Here is a 22,741-nt window from a genome sequence, read left to right as displayed (position 1 = left end):
TGGTTAGGAATTCTTCGAGGAATAATTGAATGGTATTTTAAAGCTTGGACCTCAGGAGGAGCAGTAGCTGGAGCAGATTGGAATGTCTTGATCAGGAAGTGGACACGTTTTGGTTAAAATATTCACGACTGCTTAACGTTCTCTGCTTTCGTGAAAATGGTACTCCGGGGCTTCTGTGACGTTTAACTAATTCTAATGTGGAGGCTTTCGCCGGGAGATGGTTGCAAGCAATGAACTTCACTGATTATTGCCAGAGACAGCGAGAGTTTGAGAGACCAAACTTGCTCACCTTCGCGCTGACTCCTTTTTGCCTCGACTTAATCGAATAAAGTCACCTTGGTCGTGTTGTGGTTTCCAGGGATGTTTGATATATTGAAAGTACAGTTAGGAGTGAGCAAGGCTACAGGATGGGGCTCTCAAAGCAGGCCATCTGAATAACGCTTTGATCGTTAGAGATGGAAAGAAACATTTCTAGCGGTAGTTTGCTGGACCTCAAAGAGGACATTCTTTGTTACCATTTTTCTTCTCGTTCAAAGTGAAAGTGTCAATCAGGGATTATCAATTGGATTTTACATAAAATACTTATACTGTTATTTGACCTTCGTGTACGTATACTGTTACGTTCCTTTCGATAGTGGAGGCTAAATCAATTAGCTGTTCAAGGTCATGCCCCCCCACCGCGAATGACGTCAAGACTCCCGTTTTTACGCCACGGTGGTTTGTGCCTTCGTTCGAGACTCGGAGTGCGTCATCGTGCAGGTTTGCGCCATGAAACGCAAAGTGGGGCGATGAGGATAGACTAAATCAATTGGCCGCTCAAGGTCATTCCCCCCACCATTAAAAATGACATCCACTTTTACGCCATGATACTAGTTTCTCTCTATTTGAGAAACAGAAAGTTTGAATTATATTATTTCGTTTAAAATCGAGTTGATAGGGGGGTGGACACGCGATGACCTTAATTTAATCTTCTCCTGTTCTCTACCTCTTTAAGTTTCATGTAAATCGACGTTATTCAAAGTGCTGCGTTCGAGTCAATGAATATGAAAGGTGTCAAAGACGCCAAACTATCCGCTGATTAGGAGAAAATATGGTAATCGTTGCACCATTCATACTACAAAAACGTAGAAATCTGACTGCTACGCCGAGAGAATACATTATTGCTCAACGTCTACAGTTATTAAATGCACAGGGTACGAAACGTCTATCGAATATTCTGAATTCGTTGCACCGTTAAGTCCAGGCGACCTTTCGTTCCGATTCTAATCAATTTGCATCAATTAACGTAGCGCTACGCGTCTCGAGAAAAGTAAAAACTTCGCATACCGGTACTTAATCAGGCGTCAGCTTTCAAATTGCACAGATTAGTCCTCTCTCTTGAAAGTTGAGAGCTGACGTCAGCCAAATACTTCCGTCATTCCTGCATGGCGAATGCTCGTCGGGATTTCTTCTAATCGTTGCAAATTGCATTAAGCAGACGTGTAGAAATCACAGTTCCTTGGAATATTTGTGACCAAATGTGTGAATTCAACATTAATTGATCTTTAAACACGCCCACTTATCGTTTGACCACGCCTACTAGATGTTCGGTTACGCCCACTTGCTATTAGGGGTACGCAAAAGTTTCCATCGCTCGAAGATAGGTTATTGGCCTTTATTGAGTTGATATTTCATAGCCAGAATTCTAAATTTACATCTTGGAAGTTATAGTTTCTCGACTATTTATAATTGAACTACAGTCCCACTTAGGATCAGGCCACGCCCAATTACCGTTTATCCACGCCCACTTGGCATCTAACCACGCCCATCGAATCGCTTTTTAGCGTCCCTGAGAGTGGGGGACGTGGCCTTGAACCACTCCTGTATAAAAAAAGTTCTGAATTATCCTTCCGTCCAAGTAATTCCACAGGAAATTCGTTGTTATTTTGTGGGACAGAAGTCGTTTCGTTTCGCCAGTGGGAAATGGTTCCCATGCATGCGATTTCAGCCGCTCGGGCATTCCACGGCGAAACGAGGCGCGCATGTGCTCGGGAATAAAGAGGTCGTCGTAAATGCCCCGACGTTAATTTGCCAGGAGTTTTGTAGGACACGAACGCAAGGTGAGACGACGGAAGAGACGGCCGGAGGAGCGGCTCTCTCATACAACCTTGTATATCAAGGTGGATACACGTTACAGAACGACACACACACACACACACACACCTGCGCGCCCGCCGGACAACACTTCGAACGGTTTCTCGCGCGGGTCGACGTCCTGCCAAAACTGCCTAATCGTGTCGCTCGGTAAGGCCTAACGCGACTCACGATTCGTGATATGTCAACCTCCATGCTGAAGGTTTCTCTTTGACGAGAGTTGAGTAAACGTTTTTTTTAGTTATCGGGTTGTCGTACTGGCACAGTCGAAGTATTATTCGAACTATTTCAGGTAATAGCCGCTATACACTTTCCTAAGAATTTTAAGCGTCACACAGTGGAGCATTGGCACCCAAAAGTTGGTCCACCAAGGGTTTATTGAACATATGGGCCATGGTAGAGTTTCGAAGATATTTGAGGCACAGGAAATATCTTGAATTCGATAATATAACGGGAAGTATACGTATCCTGAAGTTGGGCCAAATCTTTGGTTGGCAGACAGTGCAGAGGATGTGGGTTGGAAAGAGATCATGGTTGTCACGAGGACCTCAGTGGCATTTCCGCAAAACGGTGTTCACGCAGTAAACAGTGAACTACTTACGAGAGGTTAAACGGAAACTGTAATATCGTGTTCACTGGTTCTTTTAGATTTCGTGAGTCGTGACCATAACTAAAAATCATTCCTGAAAAACACGAGGTTTAGGAAGAAAATTTTAATATTTCTCAAAAATAAAACTATTAATTAATTCATAGGTACCATATTTAAGAAAATAATTCGTATATTTTTTTTAGTAGTAATTAAGTTTTACTTACTTCTTACGAACCCTGGACTAATTCTTCTTTCTTGCTACGCTACATTTTACGAACACTATGACTGTTTTCGATGCTCTATGAATCTTTACTAGCTAAAAACTAAATTTTCTCACAAGATGTAACAAAAATTGCATTCGTTCGATAATTGGATTCCCTTGTGAACGTGAACTGGAATCGTTCAGCAGGTCAATGTCCCCAAAAATTACTGATTGTAACTCATTATGTCTTCTAGCCGCACCTTTCGCGCTTAACGTGCTTAATACAACGCGAGCCGTAGCAATGAATAATTAATGCCTCTATAATGAAAGACAATTACTAAGAAGATAAGCTTGTTACAATTAAATAAGCAAAGAAATACGACTGATCTAAGACATATATTAAGGAGACACGACGGTTTCCTGCCTCGATAATCAGATAAATATTTCAATTATCGTTATAATTAATACCGCTGATCTTGAAAACACAAATAATACGACTTCCAGAGGAAAACGTTTCCCATCTTAATATACGTTCCGCTGAAAGAAATAATTCTTTCTTTGGGTATTCTCCCGAGACACCCGGTGTACAATGATTTATTTACACGGGTTGAATAATTATCGAATTAAACAGCGAGTGGCGTGCAACGATAATCGGCCAGTCCCATCCGTAGCGAAACGTCAAATGATTTAGAAAGTGTAACGAGATTTTTCTTCAATTGCCGGCAAATAGAAATCACAGAAAACGTAAACAGCTTTTCCTAATTATCATGAGCGTTCCGAGCAACAGTTACCGAGTTACTTTTTACGATGAGAAAAGTATTTCTGTTAAATATCGTTTCGTACGTTCGAGAAACTGTGTTAATAGGTAACGATAGTCAGTCATGAACAATGCTAACTTGCTTCGAACCGTGTACTAATGAAAGAAACTATGGGTCATCGTGGATATTTTAGTCACATCGGTTTGAAGCGTTCCAGTTGGAGATCATGAGTCCCGTAACACCTTTTGGGCCCTCCAGTGTCCCATATTAGCGAATCTAACGTCTTTTGCACGCGATACCAGCGACAGAAAGTATTAAAAATTTTATACGAAATTTATCGAGATTCGATTGGTCGAGCCAGGGTTAACGATCTTCGAAAACTGTTCGATTCTAACCTTGTACGAATCGTCTAACGTTCTTCGCGTTCATTTGAATACTGGTCACGAGCACCGTGATTCGCCCGACTGGAAACAACGTTAGAAACCGTAGTGGTCGGTGGAAAATATTTGCATTCGACTACGAATTAATTAGCAGCGCAGGAAAAGTCTTCTGTTTCTTCGTTCGGCTCGATAATTTCGAATTATCTAAGCAGGAACAGTATTGTTTCCGCTCCTATCGTTAACGAGTTCTTGGTTAACAAAGACGGAGATAAATAAATACCTCGCTAATTGTTGCTACTCGACTATCCTCCCACTAACGCCGTACCGGATGTCTTCATCGTGATGTCTGGGCCTGAAATAAAGAAAGACGCGCGTGAGTCACGGGGTTTTATTTAAATTTTATCGATGATGACGCAATGGATGGACAATAGCGTACGAAAACCGTCGACGAAACGATTTCGTAAATCAGTTTCGTTCGAGAATCGCAGCTGCGCCATCGATACGATGGAAGAAAGTCGGGAAAGTGCGTAACCGTCGCGTGTCAAGTCTTTGGTACCCGATGGAAAGCAGTGACGCGAAACGGGCGCTTGTCGATCCAATAAAAGCATGCTCTCAAAGAAAAATTGAAATTCACTGCAACTAGGTTACACATCTTGCTCGAATTAATGTAGAGATACCAGAGATCTCAAACAAGAGATTATTCGGTGGACAGAAACACGGTCAGTCCTCGATCGTGGACGCCATTTTGTGTTTCGGAGTTACAGAAACAAATAGAAATTATACAAAAAGGTATTTAGCATTCTATGAAATCTGAATATGGATAGATACACTTTGATAGGATCGTGTCTCTGTTTTTGCATTTGCAAATAGCTGGAAATGATTGTTTTTGATATTATGTTTGTTGCCTCGTATGTAGATAAACAGTTGCACATTGAAGACGTACGAAAGTGTTTATAATATGAAACGAAGGGCAAGTAGGATGTCTACATGAACGATGAGGGAGGTTTTGTCGATAATGTAAACAATCTTATGAATCGTTCGATGACAAAGGAAACGTTAATGGTGGAAGATTCGACTGTGGAGGATCGTACGGAAAGTCGGACAATTTTGCGACATAAAGCCTGCGCGCAAAGTGCATTCCGTTACCGGCTTATCGGGTCTGTTGCACTCGGAGGCGTTCAACCCGGCAACTCGTTGCACGCACGCGAGCACCGACGAATCTCGGCGTCCTGGCAGTTTATAAATAAAACGGAATCGTCGTCCTTGCGCTCCTCCGCGAGCCAGAAAACTTCTCTCATAAACATCGAATCGTCTTCGCGCATCCTTATACAATATTAAAATTTAAAATTCCAACCCTCAACAAAACTCTGTGGACCGATCCTGTGAAATAATCTAGATTCGAGCTTTGTAAATGTTAAACCAGACCTAGCCCAGACCAACACGAGTGACCCATCCAATCGGAGAGATTAACGTTCGTGCTTCGCGAACGCGTGAAAATCGAGTGCATCGATTATTCGTTAAAAAATAAAGATAACAATTTCGCGGCCCGTTATGCAATTAGTCGCGGGCTACGTATCTCGCGATCCCGGTGTTTCGAGCAACGGCGCTATCCAGTTAGGGCAGAAAATTAATCGGTCGGGTTAAAGTTGCGCACGAGCCAAGCCCCGATCGCCCGCGGCTGTTTATGACGTAGCTAGTGGTACATACGTGAAACGATGCGGCCGCGGATCGCGATCGCGTATCGGCGAAACTATAACGCTTCCGCGGAACGCACGGTTCCGATGGCGACTTTCATTCAGCTCCGTCGACGAGGGGAAAAAAAAGAAATCTCGAGTCGATCGCACACCGCCTGTGCGGCTCGTCCGGCATCGAACTCACCGAGCGACCTGTCTTGCGCGAGCGTCGAAGTCTCCCGCTCTACGAGAGCGGTCAACTTACGAATTCAGTGACAGACGATTCTGTAACGATCTCGTACGCCTTTCCTTCTTTTCATGGAAAGAATATTCTCGTACGCAAAAAGAGTTGTTTGTTTTACGCACAATCTCAGCCTCGACACGTGCATTTTCAGCAATATCGCGCAACGCAATAACCTGGCGTCTGCAGTTTCGTATTCGGGCCGTGGCCGTTTTGACCTCTTTCAGCAAACGTAAACAACTACGTTAACAAGGCCGAACGGGTCGAATATCTGCTCGAAACCGGGATAAAAAATGATCAGTAAAACGGGTAATGGCTCCGTCTCCCTTTTCCACGAGTTGGAAGGTCGTTCGCAGTCCCAGGGAGACGAAATATTCAAACAGGTCGGAGATACAACCCTCCTCGAGTTCCACGCGATAAACAAACAAGGAGTCAGAGTCGCTCGGGCGTCTTCGTGGACAGTCGCGAGTCCGAACGAGCGTCCTCCACCTTTCCTGCGCCTACGTTAGCGTCTGCCTCCATTTCTCTCTCTCCTCGGTCTGCCTTCGCGTAGAAGGCTGTTACCTCAGGTAGCTCGAGCCGTTCATCTGGAGAGAGAGAGAACCGGGTCTTCAGTCTCGAACCGGTGGGCCGGAGGGAAGGAGCTCCGTGACCCTGAATCCATTTGCTGTTCGTCCGTTCGTCGTTTTCTTCTTTGTTTCGTTCGACTCCTGCCGGATCTCGCTTCGTCTTCTCGATCGGTGGCAACGCTTCCTGTACCACGCGATTTCTGGTGTCGTATCGCGAATCTGGTTTTCGTACGTCGGTTTGTGCAGTGCAATCGTTGGACTCGCGCCGGGACGTTTTAGTGGTGTATGTACATGTACCCGGGACAGAGGATCGCGCCGTAGAACGTAGGAGCAACAAACGTAAGTTTACGAAAACAAAAATGGAGCGTTTCCGGGGGCCCCGGTGCCTCCGAAACCGAACACCTGCCACTTATACGTATTTCGACGTTCTAACAGACCGTGTTCCCGTGGTAGTCTTCCGTGTGCAACGTCTGAGACCGATGAATGCTTTCGGTGTTAGGTACTCGACTGTCGGTAGGTGTCCCGTGCGGGAATTTCGGAGTCCCGTTCGTTTAGCATTATCTTCGAACGCCCATGGGCGTCCATAGTACGGTGCGCGATGCACGAGCACAAGTAGCGTGTAATGGAGTAGGATCGGTCTTCTTCGTTGGTGTCGAGTAGAGAGTACTCTCGATTTATCATCGACAGAACGCCATAAAGTTTTATTACCGTTTAATTGAAACGGCGATGAGGAAGGGATTCTAATGAGCCTGTTGGAGCCTACAATATGGTCGGAATGTCGGCCGTTTGAGGATATAGAGGTTAAAGGAGGATACCACTGGTCGTATTTATGTTGATTTTGTTTTATTTGTTGACAAAAAGAGCGAACGAGTCGAGCCAGATGGAAGTAATTATTTGATAGGAGAATCGCTGTGCTGGGTTCAGCAGTGAGGTTATCTTTGTAGTTTATGGATCTACTAAAAATACATTCTTAAACAAATAAAACGAAGAAATACTCCAAACTCTAAATATCATTTTTAATTAATTACTAGAATTCCAGAAGCAAGCGACGCTATGTGAAAAAAATAGATCGAAAATGTGAAAGAAAATTTTTCTAACGAGCCATTGCTTCCTAGAAAATCAATTTAGAAAATAGGTGGGGCACGCTCTATCTACCCCCATCTTTTCAGTATAAAATTAAACAGTATTTCTAATCATGCACTATTTACAAACTTGACGCACATGTACAGTAAAGTTGCATAGCATTTGATCAAAACCTGCACGTACCCCAAACGATTTCGAAGTCGATTTTCACGAAAACGAGGCGTCGTACGAAAAAATTTTACCCAACGTTTCCAATTCACTTTTACGCGTTGAATCGCCTCAACCTCGTTTCCACCGCTTCCTACGCGCCACCCGGTATAATTTCGTCATTTTCCCGAATTTTTAAACGAAACTCTAAGAACAGTTTCTCGAATTGAACTGTTCAAAACAAATATTCCAACGAGTACAATACGAATATTTGAACATACAATGTTTGAATTCCTAATAAACGTAAAAAGGAGTTTTCTGCGGTGGTAATTGCGTTGTAGGGGAGGAACGAGAGGAAACGTGGAATATTTTTGCATTTTCTCGAGTTTTATGCGTTCGAGCGCGCTATGTTGAACGGTACTCTGTTCCCTTCGACTTCTTCTAGCGCGGAACTCGTGCGATTTTCGTTCTGCTCGGTGAGCTGTCGCGCACGTTGATGCGTGCAACGCGAAATATTACGTGGAAATAGCAACCAAGGGCTCGGGAAATTAATTTCCCGCCGGCAATTTTCCTGCGCCGCGGTTTGCAACAAAACATTTCTTCGCGGCGAGGAGAAAAAAAATAAATAAATGGGCGCTACTTTCGCTTTTGAGCAGGGGGCATTCGTTCGATCGCCGAAGCAGAAACCGTACACCCGTAAAATTCGCAACTGAGAACTGCGTAAGAATGGCGGAGCTGAATTTATGGAAGAGAAAGCTCGTTCGGCGAATAACGAAATCCAAGGTGCCTAAGGTGGTTCTGCGTTCCACGGGCACGTGAACCGGTAATGGAGCTATGAAAATCGAGAAAATTGCTGGCGATCGCGAGAAACAATCTACACGCTGCCCACAAACTGTTCGATTGAATAAACTCACAGCTACCATCGTATTTATTACACCACTACAAACTGGATTCTTTTTTCACAGTAAATTACGCGACGACCCGTTGGAGAACGTTGAAAATAGAAAATTTAGAAAACACGTAAATTATTATTTCGAGGCACAAAGTTATCAATCTTCTACAAATTATTCGAAAGCAAATTATACGATAGATCATTGGTGAACGTTGGAAATAGAAAATGCGAATTAACATTTAAATAGGATTTAATAAACGAATTCCGTCAAGCTTTGCACATTGTAACCTAAATTCTTTTCGAGTAAATTATGCGATACTACTTTAATAAACATTGAGAATGGAGAATTAATTAACGAGTAAATTCCATTTAATAATTCAACTCGAAAATTTTGGAATTAATTCTCCATAGTCGATGTGTTTATCTAGCCCGATCGACGATTTGCTTCGAATCGAATCGAGAGTTTCTCCGCGACCGACGTCCATGTTTCCTGTTCGCGTCTAGTATCTATTCGTGGGCAAACGTCGGGCAGATATCGTTGCGAATTTGTTCTACAAGAGCGGACCAATAACGGCCGAGAATGGATCTACGAGCAACTCGCGACGTATAAATTGCATCGGAATTCCGTGGCCAGATACAGCCACGGTTCTGGTTACCTCGGGTCAGACGTAGGCAACGAGGTACCATTATGCGAAGGCAGTAACAAGAGAGATAGGATTATGCAGGTTTTAGGTTAAGTTGATAGGTAGGTAGGTAGGCAGGTAGGGAACCCGGAGCCACATTGTGTAGGTGGATAGGTAACGCAAGCTTCGACGAAGAAGCACGCGTGTCTCGATTCCATTTTTCAACCATTTTGATCCTATTAAAAAATGAAATGAGATAAAATCTATGTTAACGAATACAATAGATTTAATAAAACCAAACAAATTTCTTATACTTCATTCCGATTGTTTTATTCAAGCTTCGAACTCGAATACTTTTGAGGTTAACTTCTTCGATAATTGCGATCAAGGTTAGGAATTTCGACATGTTTATTATTTACAGCCTCGATTAACACGTCATTGTTATGCTTTGTTTTAAATTTTATTCTTGCGACAAAGACGCCAAATAAATTCTGCCAACTCATTTGCGCAACGCTTGCAATTCCCCGTCATTGACGAAAGAAAAGATCGCGTATAATCGACAGGAAATTTCTTTGTACGTTAAAGCGTGGAAGAAACGCAACGTGGATGAAACGGTGTTAAAATCTAACCTCAAAATTCCATCTGTTGCGCGCGGATCATGACTTTACAACAGATACACGCGAATCGAGGTGTAACTTGGTTAGAGTACCGTTACGTTCTGTCGAGTCCCAACGAGTACTAAGAAATTCCGATCGCGTAACAAATTTCGACGCTCGGCGTCCCGGGGGCAACTTATCTTCATTCGTTCCGCCATTCAACGGCGGATTCTTCTCGCTCCAGATCTCCGATTGACTTACATCCGACGATCGACCTATTATCCGCGAAATGTTTCGCTCCGAAAGCACAAAAACAAAGCGTTTCAAATCACTTAAATAAATTAGCGTCGAAAAATTCAACGTCCTGTATTTTTTAAAGGAATTCGAGACCAGCGAAATGATGACTTAAACCCACCCCAATTTTACGTGGGCTGTACCATACTCTAATTTCACCAGAATCCCCGATAGAAATTCTGGTATCGGTCCTAATTAACGAGGTAATCGATTTAAAAAAAACGTTCGTTCCAGAGCCGAAGGCTGCAAGTCGAAAGTCTACGGTTACGAAATGTTTCATCGAGATAAAAGTGCAATGTGGTCGGACAGCATGGCGACGCAATCAAGACACACCCTGTATAATATGCACGGCATTCGACTAGGCGCTCCTCTTGGGTTTCTGTGTCTCCTTATCCTCTGCAACGAGCAGTACGCAGCTTTCTTTGCCGCAGTCCACGTGGCTGCTGCGCCAGTCGTGGCTTTATCGGTCGATGAACCACAAGAAATGTGAAACTCGATGGCCCGCGGATAGCGCGACGCTGTAAAAGTCCTGGGAAATGCGAGGTCGAAGCCGTTGAATGCGACAGGTAGCCGATCGATCGATAATTTAGAAGCTGTTGCTTTGCAAAACGCGGAACGGCGGGCTTCGAGCGACGTCAGAGGCCGCGGAGCAGCCCCGACGCATCGGTTCGAAGTTAAAAATGTGAAATTGTAAGATTTCGAGGTGTAAACGGAGTCACATTTTAAGTTAACGTTAAATGGAGGCCTACGGGATCAGATTCGAAGTATCGAAGTGAAAGAATATGATATAATTTGAAAAAAATTTTTAACGTCAAAATTGCTCCAGTTGCATCGAATTGCGTGCAAGCAAATATTTACAAATTAAGAGCTTTTACGTTCTGTTTGTTATCATCATGGGAAACACTATTCATAGGCGCGGAACAGAATGGGTCACTGCATGGGAAAGAGTGACACGCTTGAACCTCGACCCTGAATTTCCAACGGGTATTTATCTCTATCGCCATGTGTTCGACATTCACGATCGAACGGTAAATTTTCATGGCCTCCCGAACGAAAATGCCAGCTCACCCTTTTATTCCTACTGCGATCATGTGGACATCAATTAAAATTCCTGGATAAAGTATTACTGTCGTTTGGTTATTAAATTCTGTAATTATGTATTACGTTTATTTTTAGCCCCTGGATATCGTCGTTGATTTAAAAAAAAACAGTTTGTATCATTTCATCCGGACCACATGGTGTATTTGAATACTTCAAGGTAAAGAAGACTGTATTACCTACCATCAGATGTTTAAGCGTTATTACAGTACATTCAAGGTTAGGTTAATAACAGCACGGTGCTGTACCTAACCTATAGTTATGTTCATAATTTCTTCTTTTCACTCGATTCTAATTTCTTAATGTTTATATAGTTAGTATAATAAAGACACATTATTACCATTACAAAAGTTCTATAAATACAATATTCAAAAATTATAGCATCCTTGAAATATTCCACAAACAAAATGTTTAATAATACAACTTTGCCCATGCGAGTGATACATTCTGTATATTGAACAGCGATTAATTTATTAATTAGAACTTTCACAAGTCTAAAGTATTTGATATTTAGTTTATTAATTAATTTTAACTCGATTTGATGTTTGAAATCCTGCGTCCCGTGGCAAACGGTGGAATAGAAATCGACGCGTCTGGTTGGCTGTTAGCAAACAAGCTCTGAACCGTGATTGCGACTTAAAAGAACGGGGGAACTAGGAATGCACTTGCACAATCCTTGGTTGCACATGACGGAGGAAACTCGAATGGTTTCCAGTAGGTCGTTGAATTCTTCGACGGTTTGAATGGATTTATAACTTGTAATGTTACCTAACTTAACCGACTCGTAATCTCATCTAGTGGAAACGAAATGATCGTAGGAAAACTGGAGTTACAACTCGGAGTCCTTAACATTGTAAATAATAATTGGAACAACGGCTTATACGATGTTTTTACATGAAATTTTATCGCTCTACTTAATGTTTAATAGTCATCAATAAGGCAATTCTTTGCGAAAAAATGAATCGAAAATGTGGAATAACAAATCTCGCCGAAAGCTTCGTTCTCGAGATATGTGACTTTGAAGATAGATAGTGCACCAATTAATCGAGCGCCAAACGCGTAACTTCTCAGATTCGAGGTCCATTTTCTCAAAAATAAAGTCTCATAGGAAAAAACAGTATCCCACAGTTTTTACTTGTTTTTATACAAGGAATCATCTTCCATTCGAAAAACAACCAAACAGTACTTGGTGGCAAAAATAGAAGTTAAATAATACTCGTAAATCTTACAAATCAAAGGATCCGCGTGTGAACGAATGTTCGACGAATTAGAGAAACGCTCTGAGCCACAAAATAGCTACATTCTAATTACAGTAGAACGTTATTAGCTCAAAGCGTGTTATTAAAACGTTCACGTTTTTATTAATGATAACCGGAGCGGCTTCCCGTTAGACGCACGGAAAGAAGCTGAACGAGGCAATCGAGGAGTGCATCGATGATAACCGGAAATTAGATCACATCCTCTGACGTGGAAGATCGCACCTGGCAACCCAAGGAGGGACATGTACGCCGCTTATTACGTTGTTACCGTAACGCGCCGGAGTAATTAGGCCAGGTCGTCCCATTCATCGAAAGAAGTGCAAAATACTCACAATAAGGTATGCAAATGCTCGAGCCTCGCGTCTTCCATTTGCATGTTGTGAGGTAATATCGGGGCTAAGCGTTACTCTGAAACGGAGAACAGTCTCACGGTTGGGCGTTAATTGTATTTTCCTAGATTGAATGATATTCTTTTGTATTAACACATCACTCGTACTTCTCAAATTTTAACAACTAAATTAGTATTCTCTTGTCTTTATTACGCGAATAAAATTACTGCACTTATCCTCGAGCAGAATGCTATTATTGCGTAATGGTGAGGTACAGTCAAAAGTATCGCATATTTGTAACTTTTAACTTCATGAATTATTTTTCGATAAATATTAACTTTCAATTTACCTGAGGGGTATAAAGGCTCGGGAAACGTCGTGATACGATTGCTTTAATAATTTATGAGCGGTGTAAGTTTCGAACTCCGTTACGGAAGTTATTGTGGAAACAGTGTTTCTTGGCTTTACCGCACATTATATCCGAGGCGAACGTTTTTTTTTTGCGGCGAAGCACGATATCGATACTTAGACGGATGCGTGCATCGATCGGGTACGCCAATATCCGCAACGAAAGCGAATAAATGTCTTCCTTTTGTCGGTGGTTCGTTCACCCGTGGGAGAATGAAATTAAGTTCCATTCATGGTTATATAACTTCTAATGTTCCAATTTCGCGGTTAAAGGCGCTCGATATAATTAGAAGCGTCGAACGTGGTATTGACTTTGCTATAAGTGAGTTCAAAATGGCGCGGAAATAAGTCGGACGAAGAAAGGTAAAAAATGATTCGATGCGATTATCAGCGATACAGAAAAGTAATTCGATTGAAAAAGTTGACGGTGGTGCAGAAAAGTGATTGGATTAAAAAACTTGACATTGCGAGTCGTTAACCTGTAAGGGGTTACGTAAAACCTGCTAGGGAGACCGCGTCTCCGTGCCTCGAATCGAGACGGCCGGCTCGAGCGGCCATTGTATCGATTACCAATTTCGTCCAGAAGCGGAAGTCGACGCGAAAGTCCATCTACGGCGCCGGAAACCATCCGCGGACAATACTAACCGGTACATCGTTCCGTGATAACCGTATTCGTACAGTTCGCCGACGTGTCAATGCCAAAATGGCGCAAGCACGAAGTTAACCGACAAATTCTGACTAAAAAATGACATTTGGAGTGATTCAAAACAAAAAAATATCGTGAATGAGAAATTAATTCTTAGTTTTGTAATTTAATCTGACGCGAGACGTTTGTCTGATAGTGAAAACCAGAGACCAGTCAGGCATCGAAGTCTCCGAGTCGAACAAACGCGTTAGAGGGAAAGTGTGCAACAAAAGAACACAGTGTCAGCAATTAATTCGACGATTTACCTAACCGTCGTTTATGCACTTTCACAATTAGAAGCAGAGAATTTCCATCGTAATAAGTTAATCGGGATTTAAGTCGATTTAATTTCGTAATTTGTAATATTGATAAAGGATGGATGCTAATGATGATACTCAACCTTGTAATGGTTTCTTTTAGTAAAAATTGTGTACAATGATTAGTTTCTTTTCTGTGAACACACAGACTCTGAGGGATTCGTGGATCAGAATTTAAGAACCACGTGCTTAATTATGGTGCGTTTGACGCGTGGCAATTAATTTATGTTGGCATAACAGCTACTAAAATTATATCGTCAGGGATCCAGTTAGAAAGTATGTTTCCAGTATCATCGTAATTACCGTTTTACCAGCACTTCCTGGTTACGTTGAAACCGTTATTTGGCACAGTGTCTAGAGAGATAAATTTCCCCGCAGGATGTAGATACGATACGCTGCGAGCGGCGTCGAATCGATAAGTGCTATTAAACTACCGTAAGTCTTCCTACGATAAACAACCATATAGAAAAAATGGACATATATCTTCTAGAATGCACTCTAGTTCCAGTAAATTAATTTAACAATCGACGAGTTGGATGTTTTGTAATTTCCTTAAGGATCCATCAAAAATGTCTTTCTATGTGTTACAAAAAGTTCAGAATTTATTTACAAAGTTGGAGAACAGCTGGCGAATAACATAGAATCGAAAATTACATGCTCATTAGCCTGGTTGATGCTCGCAAGAACAATATTTTACAATTCCAATGAGGCTAACAAGCCACCATTTTCGGTCAGTAGTGTAAATTGGCCTTAATGCGCGCGCCATTTGCCTTTCCTTCCGTCTTTCAGTCCCCGCGTCGTTCGTTGGAGACTTCATTTTTTGCCGAACAGTTGCACAAAACTGGTTCCGCGAATTCACCAAGACAGCGACGATTGTTCAGTTTCGCGCCATGACGGTTTTCGCAATGAAAACGCGTCGAATCCTGAGAATCGACGGTCGGTTTTTGCATGCGCCGTTTCGTGCCGGCAACCAGGAAATCCGAATACTTTCTAGTACTGACCTACAGCCTCAGATCGCGATTTCCTTCCTTCCATTTCCTTTTTTTTTCGTACGTTTCGCGAGCCAGTAACGAGCTACGATTATCGCGCTCCGTTAATGAACCATAGGGCGAGCCAAAAGCGCAATCGCGACTTAATTAGCTTTTACTTCGCTCCTTCCTGCGTTGTCTCGTCGAAATCTTCCCGAGCGTTTCAAAATTTCCTTTGTTACGGAACACGATTCCAGCACGGACATTTTTAGTCGCAAACAAATTGGATGTAAAATCTCGCAAGGCAACGTTATTGCGTATCGACCATTAGGAAAATCGTTAGCAGACCCTCGTCGAACGTTGCTATAAAGATTAATGAGCCGATGACGATGGGTCTGCGCGAGTATAGATTAAAAACATTTATTACATTCTTCGAAAATTGTTTCCAAGAAATTAGTTCTGTATATTTATTAATATATTATATTGTTGGGGTGAAAATGGGGCTGACCTAACCTAAAACTCTATAACTTCTATATTCTATATTTAACAAGTAATAATACTTGTCTAGGTTATTAATCGAGTACTAATTACACCTAGCATCGTTCCATTTGTTGTCAATGGATTAATCAATAAAATCTAGTCGAGACATAACCTAGAATTTCGTTGTTCTTCTATAGTGCACTAATGAGCAAGTATTAAATCAAGAATTAGCTATGAAACTAGTTAACCACCACTTAATCGATGTGCCAAGTAACGTAAGTTGTTAATATTAAAAATGATTTGTGATGTAGTGGTTTAGCAGTATAGTATGTGGATGTTGAACTTAGGTTATGATGGCCTTGGTGGAAGTACCCTTCGTCGGACCGTCACGATTCCCCGTTCCTTCCTGCGCCATTATCCGAGCGATCATTCTGTTTACCGATTTTAATAAGTTCCGTGCAAGTACTTTGCGAAGTCGACGAGGCTGGCGTGCAAATCGAGGCCTCCGCGGTGTAAAGAGCGTGATGCGCCATAGCAACAGCGCCAAGAAGAACGCGACTCTTAATTTGATATACTCTAATTGCCGCGTCCAGTTAACGCCCGTTTCGAATCTTCTCCTTATTTAGTCTACGAACCATTCGTTCGGTTATTACCATTTGTTCCTTAGAATACAACATTTTATTATTATATAAAATGTCTTCGATTCGCTTCTGATCAGTTCAAATTCCTATACATCGATCTTATAGGTTCTCCATCATCCGAACGCAATTATGCTCACCACCGTTCACGCAATACGCGCCTAATTTAGACGCAATCAGAAACGCTGTTTTAGCATTGTAACCTCAAATAATCGGGAGTCCCAACAAGATGTTTCCAAATTGTCGATCGACGGATTGCAGGACGCTGGAAAACAAGCTGTCACGCAACCCGTTCGACGAGCCGGTCTGAAACGAGAATTCAACGAGTGTCCAATGAGAATCCAACAGTCCCCGAGAGTAAACGGAACGATTGCACGTGCGCTGCACACGCATACGCACGTTTGCGCGACGAGTTATGGCTAATTGCGAGGATACGAGTGACGCAACCGTCTTGCCATGGATTGGCCGTAGCGAACTCGTGGGAAATGCATCGTGGTACACCCACCGGTCGCGGGGAGCGTGTTGCCAGCCGCGTGGAAACGCCGGTGGATCGCGAAAGTTTATTATTTCGCGACGCGGAGTTCATCGCCGTTATACGGACGCTTTTATGCAACGCTCCATTGTTTCTCCATCGCGACGCGCGAGTCGCACCGATGGGGACCAACTGGAGCGCACCATCGGCCATGTTTGCCTTTCGGGGTCATTGGGAAACCGAGGAAATTAGGGTCTCTTATTTGTTCTTTCCTACTGGGTATCCAGGAACAGGTTATACTTAATTGGTAAGCCTGGTTTCGTAGTGGAAGATGATTTTTTATTTCTGCCTCAGTGGCGACATCTACCTCTGAAGACGAGGGGATCAGAAGGGAAACCTGAGTCCTAAATTGAAGACCCGTTCGGTTCATGAGTTGCATGACACGCGATTAGGATTTGTTATTGGCCCCTCAGTGGCGCCATCTACCTTTGGAGCCATGGAGAAAATGAGCCATTATGGAGTTTGATCAGAGACACGTATAAGATGAATGAGACTCTTGGCTTTTATATTTGAGTTTATTGTGAAAGCCAGGAAACTGGTGCCTTAAATTGGAGTCTTATTCTCTCTTTTATATGCAGTAATCAAGCACACATTGTTTCCTTGCCTGTTCTTGAATAGGTTCATAGAATGAATGAGTCTTTATTAACTCCTTAGCGAGGTCCTCTTTCTTGAAGCTTCGAATTGTAGTTTGTTCCTCTTCTTAAAATAGGTGAAAAGTGATCTGTGGAGCTGAATAACAGTTTTATATTTTGTCTCCAGTAGCGATCTCTATATTTAGTATAGATAGTTATTCGAACTGTACTGACTAAAACAAAGAAGACTGGAGGACATTGAGGATATAATAGACCATTAACCTCGATACTATACGCGAAGCACGTTCGTTGCATTGTGTCAATAAGTAGGAGGTGTCATCACTTCGCAATATGTGATATAAATAGAGCTGAAAGCCTGTCTGGCAGAGAATACATTCGTTAACCACCACCGTTAGTACCGTTACAAATATCGGTTTCCACACCATTTAGGTATTTCTCGACCACCTTGTTACGGTAAAACGGACATTTTCAGCTATATCACCTACATACCAAGAGGTTTACATCCAGAATAGTGTCCTCAATCTTCTTTATATCGTCAAAGTAGGGTACTCAAATGACATTTTGACTCTAAGTACTATTGCATGTTTTCTCTTGGGCCTTATCCTGATGACTCCTTCGCCTCATTGTGTACGTCCAAAACGCGTTCAACAGTATCAAACGAGTCGCAAAGACTCGTTTAAAGGCACTGTTGTGCCTCCGTGAAAGCTTCATTTAAAACAGAGCGAGACAATACCGTGACAGGATACTCGATAACGCTAACGGTACTCCAACAAGGCACTGCTCTGTGATTCTCTTTCGAGACGTGTAATTAGGTCGGTTCTCTAATCATCGATTCAGCCGAGGATTCGTTTGTTCTTGTACTGCAAAGCGTGCTGAGATACTCGGGTGCGTAGTCATTCAACGAATGTTATGATGATCGTCCGACTGGGCCGGAAGACCCGTTAGTCGCAATCGACAGGAAGTCTGCATCGTCTAAGCTGGCCACACCGAGATTACGTTTACGCTCGCAGGAAATCTGGTCGGACTAGGTATGTAAGTTAAACGCCTCTGCGCCGCCACCTTCACCCGGTGACTGTCGATAATCGACCGTCCGTAACTGGCATAACGGTTCCCAACGGGGGTACGTCGTTTCTCGTGTCTTTTCTTCGGCGAGGAGCACCGCGGTCGCGCGTATGTACGCGTGGCTGTTGAATATGAGCAAACAGAGGGACTGCGGGCTTCGTTCCCCTGTTGCGAGTAGTTTGACCATGTTTGAACAAGTTAAAATATAGGTTGAAGCTTGAGGAAATAAGATAACAGCTTCTGGAACAAATTCAATGGACAATCTTTTGCTCCCCTGTTGACGCCATTTTGGTATGCTCGTGTTGTAGTTAATTTGAAGACGTTTGATCAGAGTTGCGTGGTGTTTGAAATGGTATTGTAAATTGCGTAGGCATTTTTGATGTAGCATGACAGTCTCTGTCCTCTTGTTGTGTCCAGTTTGAAGACGTTTGATCATGTTTGTGCAGTATATAAAGTAACTTGAAAATAAGATAATTATTAGTTTCGAATAAATTTTCTTATTTTCAGTTCGATTTACCCGCGGATGACCCTTCTATCGATCGAGTGCTAGCACCGTGCATCGTCGTTAAATAATAAGTCGCTATCCGCGAAGATTTATCACGCTTCTCGGTTACGCGGCAAGGTATGCAACTGCTGTGCCACAATTCAGCCGCAGAAACCGTAAGGAATTTTATGGGAACCGGTGTACATCCTATATACAGTAGAACGACGATATCTTCCGCGTGTTTTCCAGCGTACGAAAAGTTTCATTGAATCTTACGTACGCTACGCGAGGCTGTTAATTACTGTTCGCGTTCAGGTAGCAATTAATCATCCGTTCTTCGTCATTTTTTCGACGCTCGACTCTAGCTTCGCCGAGCTTTCGACGCAACGTTGCCTCGGAATCTTTCGTCTCCGGACGATTTCACTTTCCGTAATTATTCGTTTGTTTATCTTCGTTTTCGTTAAAACATTATGTCGAAAGTACCCTGGGACTATAGTTCCTTATAAAGTATCCTCGTTAAAGACGTTTGAAACACTTCCCCGGCGTCTGTGTGTTTTGCATACCGTCAGCATAAATTGAACCGTCAATGCTAACGAGCAGCCTGTACAAACGAAGCGTTTCTTTCTGTTGCAGGAATATGCTGATAAGAGAATTGGCGGCCGTGTGGGTCGCCGTCCTCTTGTGCCATCTTCAGCTAACGGAGTCTCAGGTGAGCGTTCGATTAATATTCTGCTACGGCTTGCCGATCACATCGCGGACAGCATTGTTTAACCCACGAACCCCACTTGGTCCGCGATTATTTCTTGCTTGGTTCGATATTATCTTCCCGTCTTTTTGGTCACAAATCACAAACCACAATGTGTAATTTCTGTGTATACGTGCGATGATATTTAATATCCACAAAGAAATTCACAAGAATGATAACTACCTCCAAGAAATACTCGTCCACGCAAACTAACATAGTTATATTACTAAAGATAATCAAAATAAAGGTCTGGATGTTGGAAAAATCATATCTAAGAAATGGAAATTGATGTTTAGAGATTAGGTATTCATATGAGTCCGGTCGAATGCTACAGAAATTACTCGACAAACGCGAATAGTAATTTTCAGGTCATAATTCGATTCCGTCGATTCGCGTGCGATCACGAACCAACAGCATCACGCAACAGTACCTAATTGCGAGTCGGGAATGAAAATCAGCTTCGGGAATTCTCGTATACTTTCGAGATAAGAGGCTGCCTAAGATTCTTGAGAAATTGAACCGCGGATTATGAAGTAATTGGCATGTAGTCTCCGCAAGGAGTTACCACTGGCCACGGTGGATGTGGCGTGCGCGAGGTGAAAGTGAATTTCTGCGCGGGTCGCGTACACGCATGCGCCCTAGCCGACGCGCGAACAATGTTATAGCGTGCACGACCGTTGCAACATTTTGTGTACAGGAAGTGTGGACGTTAGGGAAAGGCTAGGTAAAGTTCAAGAGAAATTCGATGTAAACAGGATTCAGAGTTATCGAGTCGTCCGCAGTCTTAATTCTAATTATTTAATGGGTAACCCTTTCACCACAATATTAGAAATACTTTTTTGCCTGACGAATAAGAAAGCTACGTTTATAATTTATATAACGAGTCTTAACATGAGATACGGATTCTTTTGATAGCAAGGTGAGCCATCTGAACTAGAAACATTAGTCAACTACGGTCTCACCGTATTATTTTCACTGGTCACACAAGATTAAGTTAACACGAGACGTGTAGGTTATTTACGTAACTGCGTGCTTTAATATAAACTTGCGTAACATTCGTACTAATGCGACAGAGTTTAATTATGCAAGTAATTATTTAAGAAGAAGTTGTTTGTATTTATCTCTCATCTGTATTTCCCTACGAATTGATCGTGTCGCGTAAGAGTCGCGAGCTCAAAATTCGATCGCGTTCGTTCGGTAATTGTACACGGGGCTTCAGCCTAGGGATATTCCCGCGATTTGTCAGCAATTGTCGCGCGATCGCGTGTAATCTCCGAGTGTTTTCCCGTGCATCCAGCGGTCGGCTGCGACTCGCACCTCCCTCGAGAATGCAGTCACCGTTATGTCACTGATATTCCGGTGCGCGTACCCGCCGACGCTGATGAAAAGGAGTCGAGACCCGTCGGTTTCCATCGCACGAACAGCACGCTGCGCTTTCCACCAAAGACGGGCCCAGAGCACAGATTCACCGGTAGATAGCCTCTTCACTTTCTCCCTCCGGGGAATAACAATGCCCTGTTTCGTCTCGAACCACCTGCGGATCCGCGCCATTTCGCGTTGCCAGGTGCATTATTCGCGAAAATTCTACGAAACATCGAAACGTATCGATCTAGTTCGACGAATGACCAAGGGAATTCCTAGGGAATTTAACATGCTCCGAGAAAACTTGTAACTACACAAATAATCGTTAAACATCGGTGACCTTATGATATTCGTGAATGTAACGGTAGATTCTCGATCGGAGCGAATTTTATCTGCGGACCGATGCGTCTGGGAATATCACGCTTATTTTATTTGTTAATACGTGGATTACAGTGATGAATTCACCATAGAAACTAATTCTATTCGTAAATTAACCATATCCAATTTATCGATTGCCTAATGGGAATCCCCCCTTAACAGTTACTTTCATAAGTAGGAATGTGGCTTTAGGCTGTTTTTCGCGCTGTACGACTCTAGTGGAGGCGTTATAAACTAGCCCCATTGTTCCACTTCGTTTATACGATCAAAAATTTCAACAACTACTTGATTAATCACTTTCTATAAGTGGGAATGTGGTGTTAGAAGTCTTCTCTGGCGATTCAGTTCTAGCGGAGAGGTACGAACCTAGCCCAACTCTTTCATTCCCTGCGTTCAATAAAAAAAGACCCACTTTCCTCTTCGTGCTCCTCCACCTTGCAACCGACAACTATAGTGTCATCTTTTTATGTAATCCAACGTCGTAATTTACGACGGGTTCCCGCGATACTTCCGCCTACAATTCATCGCCGTGTCCCACGATATTCGCGAGAGTCTGGTGCTTCGACGTTTCGTCACTGGGTAATCACGTCGGGCTAATTGCAAGATCGGGCACGCACAAGAACGCAGATAGTATCCTTGTTCGCGAGAGAAATCTGTGCCAGTAATTTAAGTCATCATGGAGCGTGTAATGGGGATTAAATGGTATGCACTAAGCGGACCGAGGGTGTTCCACCCTAAATTAGATAAATGAACGAAGAAACTAGTTCTACAAGTTACGTGGACCAAATTGAAATCGTAGAGGAAGCTAAACGTGAAAGGAACCGGCGAAGTTCAAGAAACCGAAGTAACGTTCACAGATTTTATTAGGAAAGCCTCTAACAAAATTTACCGCTGCAACTACGAGTCTCTTTAGCGAAATAAATTACCCGAAAGCATCTCGGGCGGCCAGGCCCTTTGATTTACGACGCTATAAACCGTTTCCAATGCATTCCTTTCTCTCTTTGTTGCAGATTCCAGCCACGAATGTCTTCACCTGTCCGAACGGTGAGTAACATCACAGATTTCTCTGCTTTTCTATGATCGCTGGAGCAGGTAAACAGTCGAACTGGACCTTGGGTTACCTTGGAAAGGTCGCATGGCCCTGTACTTGGCCAGGTAGACTGCCAAACAAGTGGACCGAGGTCATGCTCCGAAACGATTTACCCGTTCCACCAAGTGAAAAC

At 42.8% G+C, this 22,741-nt stretch overlaps 1 protein-coding gene across 4 annotated transcripts in view; it reads left to right on the top strand.

Moving 5' to 3' along the window:
- The first annotated feature begins 6,612 nt into the window (after positions 1 to 6,612).
- Positions 6,613 to 22,741, top strand: part of Uif (sushi, von Willebrand factor type A, EGF and pentraxin domain-containing protein uif) — a 35,770-nt gene continuing 19,641 nt past the window's right edge. For all 4 annotated transcript variants that reach the window (XM_076767667.1, XM_076767666.1, XM_076767665.1 and 1 more), the window contains exons 1-3: positions 6,613 to 6,884; positions 19,667 to 19,742; positions 22,529 to 22,562. In XM_076767667.1, coding sequence (XP_076623782.1) covers positions 19,671 to 19,742; positions 22,529 to 22,562 — 106 coding nt within the window. In that variant the 5' untranslated portion in view covers positions 6,613 to 6,884; positions 19,667 to 19,670. The remainder of the gene's footprint in view (positions 6,885 to 19,666; positions 19,743 to 22,528; positions 22,563 to 22,741) is intronic.

The sequence above is a fragment of the Colletes latitarsis genome, chromosome 7 (genome assembly GCF_051014445.1).
Source record: "Colletes latitarsis isolate SP2378_abdomen chromosome 7, iyColLati1, whole genome shotgun sequence".
Classification (NCBI taxonomy): Eukaryota; Metazoa; Arthropoda; class Insecta; order Hymenoptera; family Colletidae; genus Colletes; species Colletes latitarsis.
This window is presented reverse-complemented; position numbering and strand designations above follow the sequence as displayed.